Source organism: Grammomys surdaster, unplaced genomic scaffold (genome assembly GCF_004785775.1).
Source record: "Grammomys surdaster isolate TR1022 unplaced genomic scaffold, NIH_TR_1.0 205, whole genome shotgun sequence".
Taxonomy (NCBI): Eukaryota; Metazoa; Chordata; class Mammalia; order Rodentia; family Muridae; genus Grammomys; species Grammomys surdaster.
This window is the reverse complement of record NW_021604650.1, coordinates 1,557,111-1,577,054: the sequence shown is the minus strand read 5'-3', so window position 1 is coordinate 1,577,054 and position 19,944 is coordinate 1,557,111. Positions and strand designations below refer to the sequence as shown.

Here is a 19,944-nt window from a genome sequence, read left to right as displayed (position 1 = left end):
AGTTAGTCGGGGGTGGGGCGTCTGTCTGGGTGGGGCTCACCGGGTCAGGGAGTCGGTACTTGGGCCGAATCCTCCCAGATTACGGAGCTTGCACGCTGTCTGGGGAGGGTCCAGAGGAGGCTTGGCGCCTTCTTGACCACGCCCCTAGCCCCGCCCCACTGCGGCGTTTTAGGGTCTCTTAGCAGGTGGCTAAAATAAATTTAAAACCAGGGGAATGTTAGGGCTTAGGGCATTCGCAGACCGTTTAGGCGAGAACATTAGTATATTCCCAGTTCTGGAGAAACTGAGGTCTATAAAGGGCCTCTTCTGAGCCTCACATAAACCAGGACTGAAGTGCAGAGGACTGCTTCCCTCACCCAAGGCAAGGAGGGGCAATCCTCGGAAGGGGTTTTGGGGCCCTGGGTTTCACAGTGAGTCTAAACGGCCGGAAACTGTTACCTATTCCTAGGCTAGCTTGTGAGGGACCCCAACTGCTTAAGGCTGCCCCTCCCAAGTTCCTCTCCTGGGCCCATGCATCTAAGGCTTCCAGTTCCGAAACTGCTAAGCACCTACCCAATTTGTAGATGCCCAGTGCAGTGTCCCTCGCCCCATCTCTAGATATTGAGCCTGGGTCCCTATGGAGCCGCGTGCTCATTCATTCATTCCTCGCTTTTTGAGGCTCTACTCGACCAAAACCAGCTCGCATTCGGTCCCAGCCCCTCCCCCAGGCCATCGCAAGGACTCGCAGCCCCACGCCCGCGACCTCCACCACGCCTGGGCCTCCACCGCCCGCAGGAAGACGCCCGGGCCCGGGCAGGGTGAACCTCGTGGGAACGGTTTGTCTCGAAAACAGGAACCCGGACCGGGGGGCTGGGCGGGGCGCCCCTTCCCCACCGCAGTCCGCTTCCTGCCCCTCCCGGCTTCCTCCGTGCGACACCCAGGCGGGGCGCAGAGCCCGGGGGTGTCGCGGTGGGGGAGGGCTGCTGCACGCGGTCCCCACGCCGCCACTGGCGCAGCCCCCCGCCCGCGGCTAAGCGCTCTGGGGCGGCAAGGGAGGGGTTAATGTGCTGCAGGGCCCGGCGCGCGCGGGGCGAGAGGGGGAGTCCCCGGTGGAGGTGGCGCGGCGCGGGGTGCAGGGGCGGGGAGGGGGCGGGGCGGCAGGGCGCTGGGCCGCGGCGTGGAGAGCGGGCGGGAGCCGCAGCCGCAGCGAGGCCGGCGGGCGGGAGTGCACGGAGGTGGCGCGGGCCAGGCAGGGTTCGGGCTCCGCGCTGCGGGTCCCAAGAGTGAGTGAGCGAGCACGCGCGCGGGCGGGGCGTGGGACACAGAGGGTGCGGCCCCTAGGGATCTCCTAGGAGTAGGCCGGCGGGGACTGCGGTTGGGTGGGGAATCTGCGGTCCTAGGTGGGACAGAGCTTTTGGAGGGGGTAAGGCACTTAAAGCCACCCGCAGGAGGGGGGCGTCCGTGCCATACCGGTGCTCGCTTGACACGTCTCTACCAGGTTGTTCCCTGCAAGTCCCCATTTGACAGATGGGAAAATTGAGGTTCAGAGAGGCTAAATGATTCTCAAGGTCACCCAGCAAGGAACCAACAATCAGGAGGGAACGACTCTGAGAAGTCCTCAGAAGGACTCCCTAATGTGGGGTAGTTCGTTTAAGGGCGAGGTCCCTTTCTTTGGGGCAAGGCTCTGGAGAGATCCAGGAATGTAAGGAACCCCAGGCTTTGGGGCTCTGTGCCCTAGAGCCTGGTTGAAGGGGGAGGGGCGGCAGAATGGGTGTGTGCGCAACCACGGGGGTATGTGGATGCGTGTGGGAGTGTACATGCGTGGAGATGCACTGTCTTTGCGTGTGTGCACACGTGTTCAGATGTCAGAGCTACTGTGATCGAGGGATCAGAGGCTGAGCTGGTTGAAATGAACAGAAGGTCTGGGAGGTGAACTGCATTCGGGTTTGCATTCCGAAGTAAAGGACTTGGGTATGTGTGGCTGAGGATTTTCATTGCAGGTGTTCCTGGGATGTGGGTGCCATTGTGTGTGATCAGGACGGGAGGTGTCTGTGACCCTGGTTGTGAAAAGGGTCTTCGTGCACTTAATGTAGGTCACTGGCCTCCGGCAGATACCTAGTCTAGAAAATAGGTGTTTGTTCCTTCATGGGTGCTTTTATAGTCCCCACTGATGACCAGGGTTCTTAATGGTGTTATGCAGGCCATGGCGCTAGCGGCCCCTTCTGGACACCCTACTCGGTGCTCTCACGCACAATTTAACTATGCAGCAGGGTGGGTGGGAAGTCAGGAGCCCAAACTGGGAAGATACATGGCAATTCTGGAAGGGCTGAGACTGGACTCTGGGACCTTAGTTCTTGTGGGTTGGGAGTCCGCGGTTCCCAGGCTCTGGCTTCCCACTGACATCTCCCAGTCGCAGTGGGTTACCCCCACCCCCGCCCCAGGAATGTTCTTCTCTCTAGCCCTCTTCCCCAAGGGCAAGCCCCTGGGGGATGCTACGGCCCCGCCTCCCATTCGGGGAGCCCAGGAGGGGGCGTTGTAGGCAGGACGCCTGGGTTTCCTCCTCCCTCCTTCCATCCCAGGGAGAAATTCCTCCGAGGTCCCCTCAGGCACTGGGTTCCCAAAATAACCCTGCGGGGGAAGGGAGGCTATGAAGGGAGGGGAAGCGGGAGGAGCGCCGAGTCAAGCTGTGGGGTGCTGCAGGTGCCTGTGGGGAGCAAACGCAAGGAGAGGAGGCCCGCCAGGAGGCTTGGAACTCTAACTAACCCCTGGGGTCCTGGCTCGTTCCTTATTCTCGTAGAACCCTTCTACCCTCAGGCGACTCCGCGGGTGGGCCGGAAGCCTCTCGGTTAGTCCATTTCCCAACTAGCGAGTTGCACCATCCCGGGGCAGGACCGTTTAACCCCGAAGGGGCAGCAGCAAGCAACTCCGCCCCTGCCCAGCAGGGGGCGTGCCCACTCCGCCCCTGCGCAGCTTGCCGCTCCCCCCACCCACCTTACGCCCCGCCTCGCGCCTCTGCTGACTCCCACTTCTCTCAGGACAGGGGTCCGAATTGAGTACTGTGGGAAGCTCTGAGAGGGTAGCTTGGGTCTAGCCCACTGGCACCGGCAGCCATGGCGAGCACTCTGGACCTGGACAAGGGTTGCACGGTGGAGGAGCTGCTCCGTGGCTGCATCGAAGCCTTTGGTGAGTTGCATGCAACACGAGGGGTAACACCCAGCTGGAGCCTGAACCAAATTCCCGGCCAGGACCTACCCAGGCTCCTATTTTGAAGTTCGCTTAAGGAAAGCCCCTCGTCTTTGCAGAAAAGTGCCTCAATGTACCCGTTATCCAGACGTCAAGGAAGGGGGACCGGGGTCCCAACTCTGACCTGGGAGGGGCATTATCTGTCTCCCTGGGGGATCCGGAGGAACTCTCTATCTCTAGCCTGGGAACTGTTTCCGGCAGATGGGGGTTGGTTTATCGGGTGAAAGGGGTGCCCCTTCCCCCAGCACTCAGGAAATGACCTCTGTATTCTTGACCCCGGGGAACCCAGGCTCCTTCCGCCCCAGCTGGTTCCCCTCCGGACGATGGGCTAGCTCCAAGCTCTCCTTCAGCCTCTGGATCCTGCGGTACCCGCATCCACCCAGACTTATTTCTCAATTTTCACTCCTGGCTTTGGAGTGTTGGGAAATGCAGTAGGTGGGTGGGGTCGGGAATGCAGACCCAGGGACCTGTCACCAGACTGCAGACTAGGCTTAGGCATCTGAGCCTCAGGACCAAGGGTCAGCTGGCTTCTTTTGGACTTTTGGAGCAGATGACTCCGGAAAGGTGCGAGATCCACAGCTAGTGCGCATGTTTCTCATGATGCACCCCTGGTATATACCTTCCTCTCAACTGGCTTCGAAACTGCTCCACTTATATCCTTGGCGGGGGCATGGCTCAGGCTCGGTTGTCCAGGAGCCCATTCTGTTTGGCTTGCTCAAGACCTTAGAGCCTGGAGTGCAGGTCCTGCCTATATCCCACAATTCAGACACAGTCCAGTCTTCTAGGACCTAGGCTTTACCTTGTTCCCAGCGGAGGACTGGGGCCCTTCTGTTTCCTAGGCCTTGGCCTCACTCCCCTAAGGTGTTGGATCAGCTTCTGCTCTACCCAGAGGCCTCCTCTTGCCCTTCTTTGAGGTCAAGTCCTCCTCTTCATCTGTGGTGAAATCCAGCCCTCTACCTCCATCTCTACTGCTCTGGAAGAGTTCATATCTCAGTTCCCTCCTCCACCCTGCATTCTCCTGGGTTCAGGGCATCCCATGCCTCAAAGCCCAGGTCCCTTCCCTTGGGTGCTCCTCCACCCCTCTTCCTAACCTTCGGTTCCAGTCTGTTGTCCTTAACTTCTGTACCTATCAGCAATCCCGGAAGGACAACTCCAATTCTCTACAGGTGAAAACATGTCACCTGGTCAGGTGAGTCTGGGCTCTGGCCCCTCCTCTTGCTACCTTTTTGAAGCTTCATGTGGGCTTGCAGGAGTGGACAGCATTTAGGGGACCTACCATGTGGGTTTGCCAGTGAACACTGTCTGTGTGTGCTGCCGGCCTTGTTGTTTTCTTCTGATGTGTACTGAGGAAGTGGATGGAGAGGGAAAGATTTGGGATGAGGGGGCGGGAGTGGGGATGGGCGCATTCTCACCATAACACAGAGCACCTTTAGATGCTTTACCTCATCCATTGGGAGTGAATACAGCCCTAGTAGTTTCCTCCCTTGTCCACTTGGGGATGGTGGGTGAGGGAAAGGCCGCCTTAGATGACGTTTCCTGTGCCTGCCCCTCTGTCAGGTACTGGATCTCAGCCTTCCCAGCAGAGTTCGACTTGAACCCAGAGCTGGCTGAACAGATCAAGGAGCTGAAGGCTCTGTTAGACCAAGAAGGGAACCGCAGGCACAGCAGCCTCATCGACATCGAGAGTGTGTGCGTGGGGGCGGAGCTCGGGGCACTAGCATGCTACACCACATGTGCTTAATAAATGTCTGTTCAATTGAATGAGTGAGGGTCATGTCACTCTCTTACTATAAAACCTCCCATGGCTCCCTAGCTCCTTCAGAACACCCGTCTAGCTATTAAGGCCCTTTGTGATCCCAGGCAGGCCTGACATTCCTGCCTGTCTCCCACACACTTCATACTGCGGCTCAGGGGTTTGCTCATCATTGTCTGTCCTGCATCCATCCTCCATAGTGCTCCCTCTTGTTGCTGCCCTGTCTCCTCCATGCTCACCAGACTCAGCACAAGTGTGGTCCCTGCCCAGGGACGGTGCTCCTGTCTTGCAGAGCAGAATTTGCCAGTCTCTCCTGTATTTTCCTGAGACGCTCTGTGCAGACTCTTGTTCAGAGCCTTTGGAACATGTGTGCCACTGTTCGGTGATAGTGTGTTTCTGTGTCTGTCTCCCTCAGTAGATTGTGAGCTCCTCGAGGGCAGGAACCGTGTCTTGCTCATCTCTGTACCCCAGCGCCTAGCACAGCGCCTGGCACAGAGTACGTTGTCCATCAGTGTGTGTGGAGCGCGTGGTGAAGGGGACACATGAGGGACTTGGGGGTGCTTAGGATGGTGGCTCCTGTTTAGGTCCCAAGTCAGTTTGAGTGGCATGTCTGAGTGAGAGTGGGGTCACAGGAGGCAGGGGACATCTCCAGCACAGGGCTCACTACCCCTGCCCCCCCAGCCCAACCTACAAATGGAAGCGGCAGGTGACCCAGCGGAACCCTGTGGAACAGAAAAAGCGCAAGATGTCCCTGTTGTTTGATCACTTGGAGCCTATGGAGCTGGCAGAACATCTTACCTACCTGGAGTATCGTTCCTTCTGCAAGATCCTGGTGTGGCCTGAAGGCTTGTGGTTGGGGTACAGGAGGGGCTGAGAAGGGAGTTCCAGAAAGGGCTAAGACTCCGGGGTATGCTGGCTCCCAGGGATGGTTGGGTGGTTTCATCAAATGACAGGGGGAGGGTGAACAAGGCAGACAGTGATAGGAGAGGCCAACAGGGCACTCATGCCAACCCCACCTGTCCCCAGTTCCAGGACTACCACAGCTTTGTGACTCATGGCTGCACTGTAGACAATCCGGTCCTGGAGCGATTCATCTCCCTCTTCAACAGCGTCTCTCAGTGGGTCCAACTCATGATCCTCAGCAAACCCACAGCCACGCAGCGGGCTCTGGTCATCACACACTTCGTGCATGTGGCAGAGGTGCCTACCTTCCCCGTGTGCCCAGACTCCATCAAGCCCCGCCCCTTCTCTCCTAAGGGCTGCTGGGTAACATGCCGCCGCCTCCTCTCTATTTGCCTTCCAGAAGCTGCTGCAGCTGCAGAACTTCAACACGCTGATGGCTGTTGTGGGAGGCCTGAGCCACAGCTCCATCTCACGCCTCAAGGAGACCCACAGCCACGTCAGCCCTGACACCATCAAGGTGCCTGGTTTTGGGTGGGGGCCTGTGCTTCGTAGTTGTGGCCTTCCCAGCAGTGCTGGAGTCTAGGCATGATTGTTCTTGTCTGTTGAGGAAACTGAGGGTTGAAGGAGGGAGCAAAGTCTCTAACTGTACAATGCAAGTGGGCCCCAGGGCTGCTTGGTCCAAAAGCTAACTTTATTTTATTTTATGTGTGTTTGTATAGTGTATGTGTGTTCACGACTGCATGCAGGAGACCGAAGGCTAACATTTATTGTCTTCTTCTGAACTCCATCCTTTTAAAATTCACTCCTTTTAAAATTCAGAAATTTAAAAAACATTGCTGTGTTTTTTTAAAAAAGATTTATTATTCTATGTATATGAGTACACTGTCACTGTCTTCAGACACACCAGAAGAGGGCACTGGATCCCATTATAAATGGTTGTGAGCCACTATGTGGTTGCTGGGAATCGAACTCAGGACCTCTGGAAGAGCAGTCAGTGTTCTAACCACTGAGCCATCTCTCCAGCCCGTGTTGCTGTGTCTTCAAGAATGATTGGTGGCTCCTGCCCGAGCAGCAGGGCTCAGGGTCAGATCCTCCAGGACAAGAACTTTCCTTTTCTTCCTGGGGGCTTTTGTTGTCCATTTTCACCATCCTTGGAGTAGACACACTTGAAATTTTCCATCTCAGATGGTCTCATTCCACGTGGATGGGAGGAGCTTCTCATTCCACATGGGTGGGAGGAGCTTCTCATTCCGCATGGGTGGGAGGAGCTTCTCATTCCGCATGGGTGGGAGGAGCTTCTCATTCTGCATGGGTGGGAGGAGTTTCCCATCCTGTCGTGTGGTGATCATTCAATTTTTTTGTCGTGTGTTATTGTAAGTCTGTCCTAATTTAGTATTTGTTGTTAAACATTTGAAGTTTTTCTTTTTTTTATAAATTTACTTATTTAGTGTATGTGTACATGTGCCCACACCACAGTTCTTGTGTGGTGCTCAGAGAACAACGTGTAGGAGTCTGATTTTTCCTTTTATGATGAGGGCCCTGGAGATTGAACACAGGTCTTCAAGCTTGATGGCAGGCCTTTACCATTCAGTCATTTTGCTAGCTTCTCTTCCTCCATCCCCCCTCCCTCTCCCCTCCCTCCTTCTTCCCCTTCCTCCATCCCTCGTTCCCTCCTTCCTTCCTCTTTCTTTTTCTCTCTTTTTTAAGATTCAGGGTATCACTGTGTAGCCCTGGCTATCCTGGAATTCCCTATGTAGACCAGGCTGGCCTCAAAGTCCAGGGATCCACCTGTCTCTGCCTCCACAGTCCACATCAGCATCTTCTTGGTTTATTTTTGAGATGGGGTCACATATGTTCCAGGCTGTCTCTGAACTTGCTGTGACCTTGCCCTCCTGTGCTCTTGCCATTACTTCTGGTCAGAGACATTCACCGCCACACCCAAGATTGCTGGGGTGCTGCGGGCAAGCCTGGGCTCCCTGCACAGTAGGATCCACTCCACCAACTGAACTCACTTCCAGTTCAAGGTGTCTTTTTTCCCCTCCCCCACACCATCCCAACTACTTTTTGATACAAGGTTTTGCTGTGTAAAATCTTGGCTAGCTTGGGACTCACTGTGTAGATGGGGCTGATTTTGAACTTACAGTTATCCCCCTGCGTCTGCCTCCCCACTGCTGGTTTATGTGACCAGGCTCAGCTTAAGTTTTTTTCCAGTGTTTGCCATCACCAAACACCCTGTCTAATAACATCCTTCTTGGTCAATAGGCTGGTGTTTAGATGTTGATAAGCTGTGTTCATCCCTGGTGTATATGTGTGTTGTGGTGGCTGGTCATAGTTGTTTTCTTGGACTCATGACCTATGAGCTTTGACCCCCAGAGTTTGAGAGAGCTGTGTTGGGAGCTGATAAGGGAGGATTTGACCTTCTTGCCCATCCTTGGCCTTGCTCCCTATCCCTTCCCACAGTTCCAGGGATGAGGTGGGAGGATGGTTGAGTGGTATGTATGAGTGACACTCGGCCTTCCCCCTCCCCCACTCCTCACCCCCAGCTTTGGGAAGGTCTGACAGAACTAGTGACAGCTACTGGCAACTACAGCAACTACCGGCGCAGGCTGGCGGCCTGCGTGGGCTTCCGCTTTCCTATCCTGGGAGTGCACCTCAAGGATCTAGTGGCTCTGCAGCTGGCTCTGCCTGACTGGCTGGACCCAGCTCGGACCCGGCTCAATGGAGCCAAGATGAGGCAGCTTTTCAGCATTTTGGAGGAGTTGGCCATGGTGACCAGTCTTCGACCACCAGTGCAAGCCAACCCCGACTTGTTGAGTCTGCTCACGGTGAGAGGCTGGGCACAATGTCTGCATTTGTGTCTGCTGTGGCTGTGTGCTTTCTGGGTTCTGAATAAAGAGCCGAGGTTTAACTTGGGCTCTGTCTAGAGCTTGCTCTGGACTATGAGGTGATTTCAAGGTTGGGCTGAGACATAGGACTGGGGTCTGATCTCAGAAGGCTTGGTCTGAGGCTGGGCCTGCATCCTTGGTCCTGAGTTGAGCTCCTGGCAGTGGTTTATATTCAAAAGGGAGGACTAACCTTTGGATTTGTGGGCGACATGGGTGATTTCTAACATGGCCTCAGCTCCTGAGTGAAGTTCTTTTAGTATTTATTTATTTTGTTTTTGAGACAGGGTCTCACTTTGTAGCCCCGGTTACTCAGACTTATTAGGGAGCGTAGGCTAACTTTGAACTCATGGAGGTCTTTAGGACAGGTTCTGACTCTGTGTCTTATCTGATATTTTGGCATTGAGTTGTGTTTAAAGTTTGCTCTGTGGGATGGCTGGCATGAAAGTGGTTGCAGTATTTTCTAAGCTGGCTTTTGTCCTGAGTCTAGCTTTCATATTAGGCTCTGGGCAGACTGGTAGTCCTGTGGCCCTGGGTTTGTGTCTCCTGTGTGAGGGAGGAGCAGGGACCAGGGGATGTGACCAGACCTTTATGTCCCAGGTGTCCCTGGATCAGTACCAGACGGAGGATGAGCTCTACCAGCTCTCCCTGCAGCGAGAGCCACGCTCCAAGTCATCCGTAAGGGAGCCCCTTCACCCCTCACTTTGCACTTTAGGATCCTAGGGTGCAAAGACAAATCTCCACCCACTACACTCACCAGCTTGCCTGACAATGGAATTCTGGGAGTGGGGGTGGAGGGTGGAGATGGCTTTGGGCAGACCCTCTTTCCGTTTATTGGAGCCTTAGATTCATTCCTGCTCTACCCTGGCTCAGACATGACTCTTTCCACAGCCAACCAGCCCCAGCAGCTGCACCCCGCCTCCCCGGCCCCCTGTCCTGGAAGAGTGGACCTCAGTTGCCAAGCCTAAGCTGGACCAAGCCTTGGTGGTGGAACACATTGAGAAGATGGTGGAGGTGAGAGGCGTGGAGGCCGAGGGAATCTGCTGGAAATAGGGCTGTGTGAAGCTAGTTTCCTCAGAGCCTTGCCCTGGGAGCCACTGTTAGTGCCAGTGCTGACCATCCCTGGGAGACACCAACCTAGGCAAGCTAGTTGCATTATGGGCTGGTGAGACATGACCGAAAAGGAGCATGGGAAGCATCTTTATAATATACTGGGCTCAGAGGTTCCTTTTAATTCTCCTCTCTCCTGGCCTCGTGTATTCCTCTGTAGTCCGTGTTCCGGAACTTTGACGTGGATGGGGACGGTCACATCTCCCAGGAGGAGTTCCAGATCATCCGGGGCAACTTCCCTTATCTCAGCGCCTTTGGGGACCTGGACCAGAACCAGTGAGGAGAACAAGGGCCTGGGGTGGGGCAGAGGGAAGACATCAGTCCACTTCTCCCTTGGGCTCCAGTGTCTGCGTGTGCAGAGAGGGAGGCCTTGCCTGCGAAGCTGCCATGCAGCTGTGATGTTTTGGGGTGGAGGGAAGCTGCCAGTCATACAAGGATAATGTTACTTTGCTAGTTTGGACAGATGGGAGCACCCCACCTGAGCCTGGCAAAGAGGACAGTTATTTGTAGAGTGCGTAGCTGCCGAGAGTGTGGGCAAGTCAAGCCCCTGGGTAGTTGGCTTTAATGAACAGATAAGAAAGAAAATAAGTGAGGAGTGCTTTGAGTTTGAGGCCAGCCTGAGGTATATTATGAGATAAGTAATTAGCAGCACCCCGTTGCTTATCCACAATTCATATGCTGACAATTTCGAAAAAATATCTGGTTCTCTGAAGCAGGTTGAATGTGTCCTCTGTAACCATGTCTATGCCCCATTTTTGCTGAGATGACAAAAACCCAGTCAAAATTTACAGTCCATCCCAGGTTGATTTATTTTTAAATGTGACCTGTATTTCAAAAATATGTGGTTTGGGGACTGGGATGTGTCTTAGTTGGTAGAGCGTCTGCCTAGCATGTGTGAAGCCCTGGGTTTCATCTCTAGTACTGACTATCGAGCAGACTGACACTGTCCTGGAATCCCAGCACTGAAAAGGTAGAAGCAGGAGGGTCAGGAGCTCCAGGTCATCTTCTACTACATAGCAAACTTGAAGTTAGCCTGGGTACATGGGGCTTGGTCTGGAAAAAAAAAGTTTATTATTACTGTTCCCACATTATAAAAATTTATGGTAAGAACAAGATCCAGGTAATAAAATAAATGAACAGAGTGTTTAAAGTAAGCAAATATTAAAAAAAAAAAAGCAGGGTGGGGTAGTGTAACGTTTGATCTCAGCACTGGTGGTGGTGGGGGCAGAGGCAGGTAGACTTTCAGGATAGCCTGTTCTACATAGATAGCCTGTTTCAACATCCCCATACCCCACCCCCACCAAAAGAGTAAGCAAATGTTCCTTTCCTCATATGTAGCCCAGGCTAGGTGGAACTCATACCTTAGGCTGGCCTCAAACTCAAAGCACTCCTCGCTTATTTTCCCCAGTGCTGGGATCACAGGCATGAGCCACCATGCCTGGCTGCCTCCATCCTTCTTGGCATCCATGTGAAATAGATGTAGATTTGATCTGAAGTGAATTTTGTGGACAAACAGGATTCACGTGTGGATCTGTTCCTACTGGTGGCTTTGCGGCTTCTGCTGGACTGAAGAAGTTCCCTGTTTTCTCCTTGGGCTGGTGGGTGGTTTTGGTTTTTTTGTTTTTTCTTTTTGGGCTTGTTCAGTGGGTTGCCGCTCTTTATAACCCAGGAGGTTGTGAGCCTCAGGGATTCTTCGCCCTAAGACTCACCCTTATGTAAACCTGGACCACTGATTGGCCACCAGACACCAGTGTTGGGCTCACAGAGAGAGAGAGGAGGCCATTTACCTGGGCTGTAGTCAGTGGGAGTCCCAGACTGAGCATGCGCACAGCCCTGGGTCTCATCTCCAGGTCCCTTAGAGGAAGAGCAGCTGGCTCCTCTTCCTGGGACCGGTCCCAGCTCACTGCCGCTCGAGTTCATTGTTTATCCCGGCCTCTCCGCCCTCTCTCGTTTGTTTGTTTGAGATGGAGACAAGGTTTCCCATGGAGCCCTGGCTGTTCTGGAACTTGCTTTGTATATCAGACCAGCTTCCAGCTAACTGTATAGCTGAACCTGGTGTTGAGCTTCTGATTCTCTTACCCCCCTCCCCCCTTCTCCTCCCCTCTCCCCCACCCTCCAGCAGAGCTCCTCCAATTGAAGGTTTACCGTTGTGTTCCGCCATACCTGGCTCCCGAAGCTCTCTGCTTCTGGGACTTGGAGATAGATTTCTATCTCTTGCAAAAAACTATTGGTCAATTTTATTATTATTATTTATATATTTATTTTCTTCATTCTTTTGGAGACTGTCTCACTCTAGCTTACATTGTCTGGGAAGTTACTATGTAGCCCAGGCTGACCTTACAGTCTTAGCCACCAGGGTGTTGGGATTCCAGGGATAGCCATCATGGCCCACTTTTTAGTTTATTTCTGCACAGGGTATTGAACCCAGGGCCTTTGCATACCAGGCAAACACTTTTATCCATCAACCTCATCCCAGACAGACCTGGTTTTTGTTTTTTTCTTTTAATCAGACACACCAGAAGAGGGCATCAGATCCCATTACAGATAGCTGTGAGTCACCATGTGGTTGCTGGGAATTGAACTCAGGACCTCTGGAAGAGCAGCCAGTGCTCTTAACCCTGAGCCATCTCTCCAGCACCCCCAGGCCTGTTTTTACATTTGCTTTCTGTTATATCACAAATATCTTCCATGTGGATTCATGTAGGCACGCACTATTTATTTATTTATTTATTTATTTATTTATTTATTTAGGGTTTTGGGTATGGAGACCGGGGCTTACATGTTTCAGGAAAGCACTCTGCTACTGGGCTGTGGTATCCATATTATGTCATCCTTTAGAGGATTGCACCGTGTGGCTGGCCGCCCTTCACGTGTGCCTCCTTCAACTGATGTACTTGTAGACCAGTCCAGAGCTTTGCAGTATTTATCTGCCCGGCTGCTGGAGAAGTCTTTGTATCCACTCCTTTGAGCCAATGTTTCTGGAGGAGAAATTCCTAGAAGTGGGATCACTGGATCCAAAGCAGTGCACATTCTAAGATAGGAGGGAAAGACTGCCAACCTGACCTCAGAGAAGGTTGCACCGGGTTGCACCGCATCAGCCGTGCCCAAGTGTCTCAAACTCCTTGCCAAAAGCAGCAGCTACAATAAGCCTTACAGTTTTGCCAGTTGAGTTGGAAAATAGTGTCCTTGCTAATTTGCATTTCTTCAATTCAACGGGGGGGGGGACTATCTATTCATATGTTTATTGGCCACTTATATTTCTTCTGTTAATTGTTCATATTCTTTGTCATCCTGTTAGGTTTGTGCGTCTTCTTCTCATTGATTTTTAGAATCTGTACTAATGGATATTAACCCCTTTGCTGTTGAGTGTGTTTGCAAATATCTTCTTCCTGTCTGTCACTGATGTTGTCTTTTTCCATATAAAATTTTTTTTAAAGCTTTGTGTGTTTGATATGTCAACCTTTCCTTTGGTGGCTTTTTTGGATTTGTACGGTGTGTAGAAAGGCCCCCTGCTCAAGGTCACGGAACGATTCTCAAATTTTCCTCTCATGGTTTCATGTACTCATCTGTGTCTCATTCTGGGAGAATATGGTTTTCATGTAATTTCATATGTCATACAAAGTCTGTATTTTAGTATTTGTTTTATAAATCACTAGGTGTCCCATTGAGATGAAGGTTCTCTGGTGTTACATCATAGAATATCAAGTTTCAAATAAGGGCCAGCTGTGGAAGTGACAGCCACCAAGAAGTGACCAAGGAGTGGGGTGTGGTAGCATATGCCTGTAATTCTAGACTCTGAGAGGCTTAGGCAGGAGGATCAGGAGTTCAAAGACAGACTCAGCAATAATAGCAAGTTTGAGGTTGGCCTCAGCTACGGGAAACATCTTCTCAAAAAAGTAGCAAGGCAAGATGGTTCAGGCTCTTAATCTCAGCACATGGGAAGCAGAGGCAGGCAGATCTCTGAGTTCTATCCTGGCTAGGAACGTATGGAGTTTCAGACTAGCCAGGCCTACATAAGGAGAGCTTGTCTCAAAAACAAGCAAACAAACGGAAAGTAGGGAGGGGGGATCTCAAATTAAAGTGTAAAAAATAGAAAAAGGAGAAGTGACTGTGACCCACCTAGCCACCTGGACATTTTATATGCATTTTCTCCGTTGACCCTCAACAATACACAAGCACAGGAAATAGGATTATGCACCTATGGATATAAGGAAACCCAGGCACCGGGTGATTAATTAATCCCAAGTCACAGGGCTGAGAAGGAGAGCTCGGATTTGTTTTTATTGAGGATGGGAATGTTCAGATAGTTTCTTTATGTAGTCCCGGCTAGCCTGGAACTCACTATATAGACTTGGCTGGCCTTGAGCTCTCATCAAAGGCATGCGCCACCATGGCCAGTTAGAGCTGGGATCTAAACCGAGATCTCTGCCCAGAACACACATTCTGGCATCTAAAATACGCTACTAGATGAAAAGGGGCCCTTGGGATGCTGGGGTCTGGAGGAAGTCTCGGCTCACAGGCGCAGCTGCTCCAGAGTACCCCAATTCTCAGATGCCCTGCCAGGTGTAGCATAGCACATCGTTCCCAGCTTCTTTAGAGGACACTCTATCTGCGAGATCCCCTTTGTCCTTAGGAGGAAACCCTAGGGAAATTACCAAGCCCACACTAGTTAGTAGCAGAAGTTCCCTGCACTGAAGGTTCAAAGTCATGAGCTGGGTGGAGACCTTTTCCTCTGCCTGTGGGATTAGGGAGGCCAGCCCTTGCCCCAGGGGAGGACCCGAGCTGAGGTGCCCCCACGCCCACCAGGGATGGCTGCATCAGCCGGGAGGAGATGATCTCCTACTTCCTGCGCTCCAGCTCGGTGCTGGGAGGCCGCATGGGCTTCGTACACAACTTCCAGGAGAGTAACTCGCTACGCCCGGTCGCCTGCCGCCACTGCAAAGCTCTGGTGAGCGCCCTGTTGCCCGGACTTGCAGCGCCTCCATCCATCCCTCTAGACCTGGCATGCGGACCCAAGCCCCACCCTTCTGCTGGCCCACCCCGTCCTTACCGGAACACTAGCCAACCCGCGAAACACCTAGAACTCAGGCCCTGTCCTCCAGACCTATAAAACCCTAACCCCCAAGCATGACCCCCTTCTTTATTGCAGATCCTGGGCATCTACAAGCACGGTCTCAAATGTAGAGGTAAGATAAGATGGACCGAATGGCTTCGCTGCTGGATCTAGCTTTAGGGGGTGGGGTGGGAAGTGTTACTGTTGTAGAGATTTTTATTTTAACAAGGCCCGGCAATTTCCAGGAAGTGAAGTACGTTGTAACTAGAGAGGCATCCTGACTGACAGGAGGGGGTTATCTTTTAAGAGGCTGTGGTGAACCAAGCTGCCTAGAAAAAGAAACTTTGGGGAGGGCGTAGTCTGGTATTAAATTAACATGATGAAAGCATCTTGGGAGGAGGCGTGTAGTTTGATGGGGGGTGATTTCTCAGGAGTAAAATATGAGCACAGGCCTGAAGGACGGGGTGGAGAGCTCTCTGACCCATGGCCCTTGCTGGGCTCTCCTTCCCTTCCTCAGCTTGTGGTGTGAACTGCCACAAGCAGTGCAAAGACCGTCTGTCAGTGGAATGTCGCCGCAGGGCTCAGAGTGTGAGCCTGGAGGGCTCTGCACCCTCTCCCTCACCCACACATACCCACCATCGAGCCTTCAGCTTTTCCCTGCCTCGGCCAGGCAGGCGCAGCTCTCGGCCTCCAGGTAAGAGGGTTTCTAGGAAGGCCTATTAACTTATACAGGATGCTGGATGGTTCAGGCATCATGATTTTTTTTTTTTAATTTTGGTGGGATTATAAAGAAGCCTTAGATAGGTAATAATGTCAGAAAGTGCCCAAAGAGCTTCCGACATTCTGAAGATGGGGTGGAGGGAGGCTCTGCTTCCCAAGTGCTGGGATTAAAGGTGTACACCCTGAGTCTGAAGAAGCCTCAGGATCCCAGTAGTACTTCTGTTTTGTAAGGGGATTGGCATTCCACCAGCCATTTGCATGTCTCTTTTTGCCTGCCATTATAAAAGTCTCTTCCCCAATAACCTCTGGATGATTCTCTTGGGGTCTCTGCTGGTTTTGATCAGTTTGCTGAATGATGATTTACCAAATAATTATTTTTCCAAGGACAGTTAAACTGAAGTCCAAGGCAATTCGACCACAATCATTTAGGTTGGTGTAAGTCCTCAAAAATAGAAAAGAGAAAAACCATTTGCAGATGTGCTGGGCTCTGAACTGTGCAGTATACACACAATCGACATTTAAGCAAACTGCACCGGTGGAGATGTGGCTGTGGGAAGAGCATCGACAGAAAGAACGAAGAATAAGCCTCAAAAATGGGGTTGTTTGGCCCTTCTGAGAATTGATTTTTGGAGGATGGGTCTGCTTCCAGAGTGAGGAAGGGATGGGAGCCTGCTGCAATAGGAGATGGCTGCTGGGGTCACAGGGACCCTGGGTTGGGTTTGTGGACAGACTCTCCCATCTCTCTCCACAGAGATCCGTGAAGAAGAGGTGCAGACAGTGGAGGATGGAGTGTTTGACATCCACTTATAAGATGGTGAGTCCTCCCTTTGTAGGCTGCCACCAGGGTCCCCCCACAGAGGGCTGGGGCGGCTTATCAGAAGGGCCTGTGTAGATGGGCCATTTGATGAGGGGTTCCTCATAACTTTTGTCTTTTCTCTTCCCAGCTGTGACTATCAAGGACTCATTCCTGCTTCGGAGGAAACACTTGGAACAGAGCAGGGAGCCAGGGGTTCTGGGGCAGGAGGTTGGGGCTGGGGGTGGGAGTTGAGGGTGGCATGCATTGAGAAGAGGGCCAGGGCTGTTGTCCCTAAGGTTGTACAGACTCCTGTGAATATTTGTATTTTCCAGATGGAATAAAAAGGCCCGAATAATTAACCTGGACCGTCAGCCTAAAACCCTCAGATGCTGTACTTGTAACTACACTGTTGTGTATAGAATTCCATAGGGTGGATAGATTGGAACCTGGTTGTTGTGATGGGGTTGTGATAAAGTCTTAGAAGCAGAAAACCTTCGAATACAAGACTCTTGGAAAGAATGGGAGGAGTCCTGAATCTTGGGGACCTGAGCCTTGGGACTAGTGAGGTTTTTTTTTTTTTTTTTTTTTAAAGATTTATTTATTTATTATATATGAATACACTGTAGATGTTTTTCAGACACACCAGAAGAGGGCATCAGATCTCATTACAGATGGTTGTGAACCACCATGTGGTTGCTGGGATTTGAACTCAGGACCTCTGGAAGTGCAGTCAGTGCTCTTAACCACTGAGCCATCTCTCCAGCCCCCGACTAGTGAGGTTTTGCACTCTAGAATTGCTGGTACTGGTGCAACTAGAGTTTTCAACCCATAAGCAAGATGATCCTGCCTTCCAGATAACCTTTTAGTCCCTGGTTCAATACTCCAGTGACAGGACTTAATGGTGGGAGGGAGAGGGCAGCCCAGGGTACTTACTGGCTGTTGAGCAGAGCAGAGAGTCAGGAGGGGTGGGGACAGTCAGAGGCTGGGGCTGGTGTGCCTCAGGGTGGGAGCTGACATCCTTGGTCATGCAGCCTCCTGGCCTGGTGCTGCAGCCAGCCGGAAGGACAGCGACTTCCAGAGGAAATGCATATTGATCCTGCTCAGCTCCGGAGGCCTCTCCTAACCCAGCTTGCTCTTCCCTTCTGAGCTGGCAGCACCGATAACGTGTGTGTGTGTGTGTGTGTGTGTGTGCCATCATTAACTAAGACCAAGGCCATTTCTAGGACTGCTTTGGGACAGGAGGGTGGTCTATGGGAGTTTTCTAGAGGATCTAGAGCCTGATCCAGATGTCTCTAGGGTCAGGAGGTAGCAGACAGCAATACTGAGAATGGGGGCTACATCCAGGTTTCCACACCGCAGGGTGCCTTACAGCAGCTGTTGGCTTGTTCTGGGGGTTGAAAGGAGCACCCCAAGTCCCTGCCTGTACATCACTCTATTCTAAAGACCTAGTGGTGGCCTCCAATCTCTTAGAGAGTGTACTGTCCCAGAGCCTCCAATTCCTGCCTGTCTCTACCTTTTTGACTTCAATTCCCCTGGTCTTCTAGTGCTTATTTTGGGTCACCTCATTCTCTTGCCCTGTCACAAGGATCAGCTTCAGCCCTGTCCCTTACTGAGTCCCATACACTGCTTCTCCTTCGGTCCTCAGCCCCCTCCTCCCCTTCCCCCTCTTGAGGCTGTAATATCCGTTTCACGATTTGGGGGCTGAGTTGCTATAACAACAGACGGCGATTGTGTTGTGAAGAGCAGCTCGCTCCTGCTCTGCCAGCCTGCCTCCCGCTGCCTCCATCCCTGCAGCCTGGTCGGCTCTCCAGCCCACCCCCAGCCCCTGCTTGGCCTCTTCCCAGTGTGTGGTGTGGCCTGGAGAAGCTGAAGCCCTGCCTCACCCGAGATGTGACCTGTACTTGTCTTTCCACTGTCATTTAAATATGTCAGGATCGGGTGTCTGGGCCTCACATGGTGTGTGTGTGAGCATATGTGTGTGGGACCCACACCTGCATTTGCCTGGTTTTCCCTCCCGGTATGCCCCTGTTGGCTTGTGTACCTGCCTAGAAGGGTGTTTGCTTTATGCTTCCCACCAATGCCCACATTGGGTGTGAGCCTGTGTGTTTGAGGGGTGTGTTTTGAAGTGGTGGGGCTCAGCTGCCATGAGGGATCTGAATCTGGGACTTTCTTGGTAGAGGAAAGGGGCAGGGAGGTGTAGCACACTCCAGTGACCTTTCCTGCCCTTGATGGGAAAAGCTGAAGGGAGGGACAGGAGAGCAGTGCTCACCCTTGCCTCCCTCCCCACTCAGACTCCTGGGGTTTGAGCCTTGTCCCCGGGTCACTGCACCTGCTTGTCTGTCCCTCTGCATTCTGGTGTGTGTCTGTGTGAGTGTGTGGCCTGCAGGAGGAGGAGCAGCAGAGGATGGGTGGGGCAGTGGGCTGTGGGGTCAGAGAGGCCCTGACTCAGCAGCTCCTGTTCTGCTGCCTCCACTGGCCTTGACAAGGGGGGGCAGCCTGAGGGTCTCTCCAAGGTCAGAGTAGGCCCCAAGTCTGGGACCTTGCTCAGAATCTCCCATTCCACTGCCTAGGAAATGCCCTCTGCAGCTAGGTCTCCTCCTATCCCCTCCAGGCTATCAAAGGAGGTCCTCTCTAAGGAGGGGTGGGGGGAGTGTCCAAATGTATTAATTCAAGAATTTGACTACTCTGCAAAGTGCCTTCTGATGGCCAGGTTGACTCCATGGGCAGGTCCCCTGTGAGTACCTTGGGTGTGTGTTTGCCCTTGATTGTGCAGGTACCTGTGTGTGCACAAGTATGCAGGTTCTTGAATGAGTAAGGGTTCCCCCCCCAGCCCCCGTGGTGACTTACCATGGTGGGGCATCTCTGCAGTGTCCCTTTGTGCCTCTTGGAAACGCCAGGCACACATGGATAGGTGTGCATGGCTGTGTGCCCCCATGTGTATCTGCATACATTAGTGGTTGGATGTGTGTTCTTGCATATTGCCTCTGGCTAAGGAAATGCCAACTGCTACCAGCTGTGCAGATCACAGGCCCTATAACAGAAATCAGGGGCCTGGAGAGAACTGGCAAAATGGTCTGCCACACACCCACGGCCACACCCACACACTACCTCATTGAGAAGCCCTGTGTCCACGTTAGCTAATGGTATACACACCTAGACTCTGGATCTACCTTTTCTTGGTGGAGTAAGTGAAGAGGGGTGTTCCCTCCTCACACTCTGACACAAACACGGCGATGCAGACATTCTTACTGCAGAAGACCTGCACCCCAGGACCACAGTCTTCGAGCTAGGGGTAGGAGCCGGAAGGGAGGAGTCTGTGAGACTTGCATTCAGTGACAGGGCGTGGGTAGCTTCCACCCTGCCACTAGCCTTTTCCTACCCCAGCCCAGCCTTCCACAGGGGTGGGAGGCTGGCTCCAAACTCTGGGATTCCCATGAGTCTGGGCTGGGAAACCCCACACCCTCGGGTCTGTTCTGTCTCTAGCTCCCCCCAGCCCCCAGCTTCA

General features: G+C 52.6%; 1 protein-coding gene across 7 annotated transcripts; it reads left to right on the top strand.

Annotated features, from left to right (window-relative positions):
- The first annotated feature begins 1,146 nt into the window (after positions 1–1,146).
- Positions 1,147–16,818, top strand: Rasgrp2 (RAS guanyl releasing protein 2). Of its 7 annotated transcripts, none has more exons than XM_028770931.1 (17): positions 1,147–1,262; positions 3,020–3,162; positions 3,773–3,875; positions 4,349–4,411; positions 4,780–4,911; positions 5,657–5,807; positions 6,002–6,175; positions 6,279–6,395; positions 8,422–8,703; positions 9,361–9,438; positions 9,652–9,774; positions 10,031–10,146; positions 14,677–14,818; positions 15,020–15,056; positions 15,441–15,617; positions 16,395–16,457; positions 16,588–16,818. In XM_028770931.1, the coding sequence occupies exons 2-16, from the start codon at positions 3,090–3,092 to the stop codon at positions 16,451–16,453; spliced, it is 1,827 nt and encodes a 608-aa protein (XP_028626764.1). In that variant the 5' UTR covers positions 1,147–1,262; positions 3,020–3,089; the 3' UTR covers positions 16,454–16,457; positions 16,588–16,818. The 7 variants fall into 7 exon arrangements, with proteins under 7 accessions (XP_028626764.1, XP_028626761.1, XP_028626765.1 ...); XM_028770928.1 differs by having other exon boundaries at positions 1,184–1,262; positions 3,015–3,162; XM_028770930.1 differs by lacking the exon at positions 1,147–1,262 and adding an exon at positions 1,307–1,950.
- The last annotated feature ends 3,126 nt before the right edge of the window (positions 16,819–19,944 follow it).

Coding starts and splice junctions, on each gene's coding strand:
- Rasgrp2 (XM_028770931.1), top strand. CDS start 3,090: ATGGCGAGCACTCTGGACCTGGACAAGGGTTGCACGGTGGAGGAGCTG. Junction 4,412..4,779: donor AAAACATGTCACCTGGTCAG/GTGAGTCTGGGC, acceptor CCCCTCTGTCAG/GTACTGGATCTCAGCCTTCC. Junction 6,396..8,421: donor TCAGCCCTGACACCATCAAG/GTGCCTGGTTTT, acceptor CCTCACCCCCAG/CTTTGGGAAGGTCTGACAGA.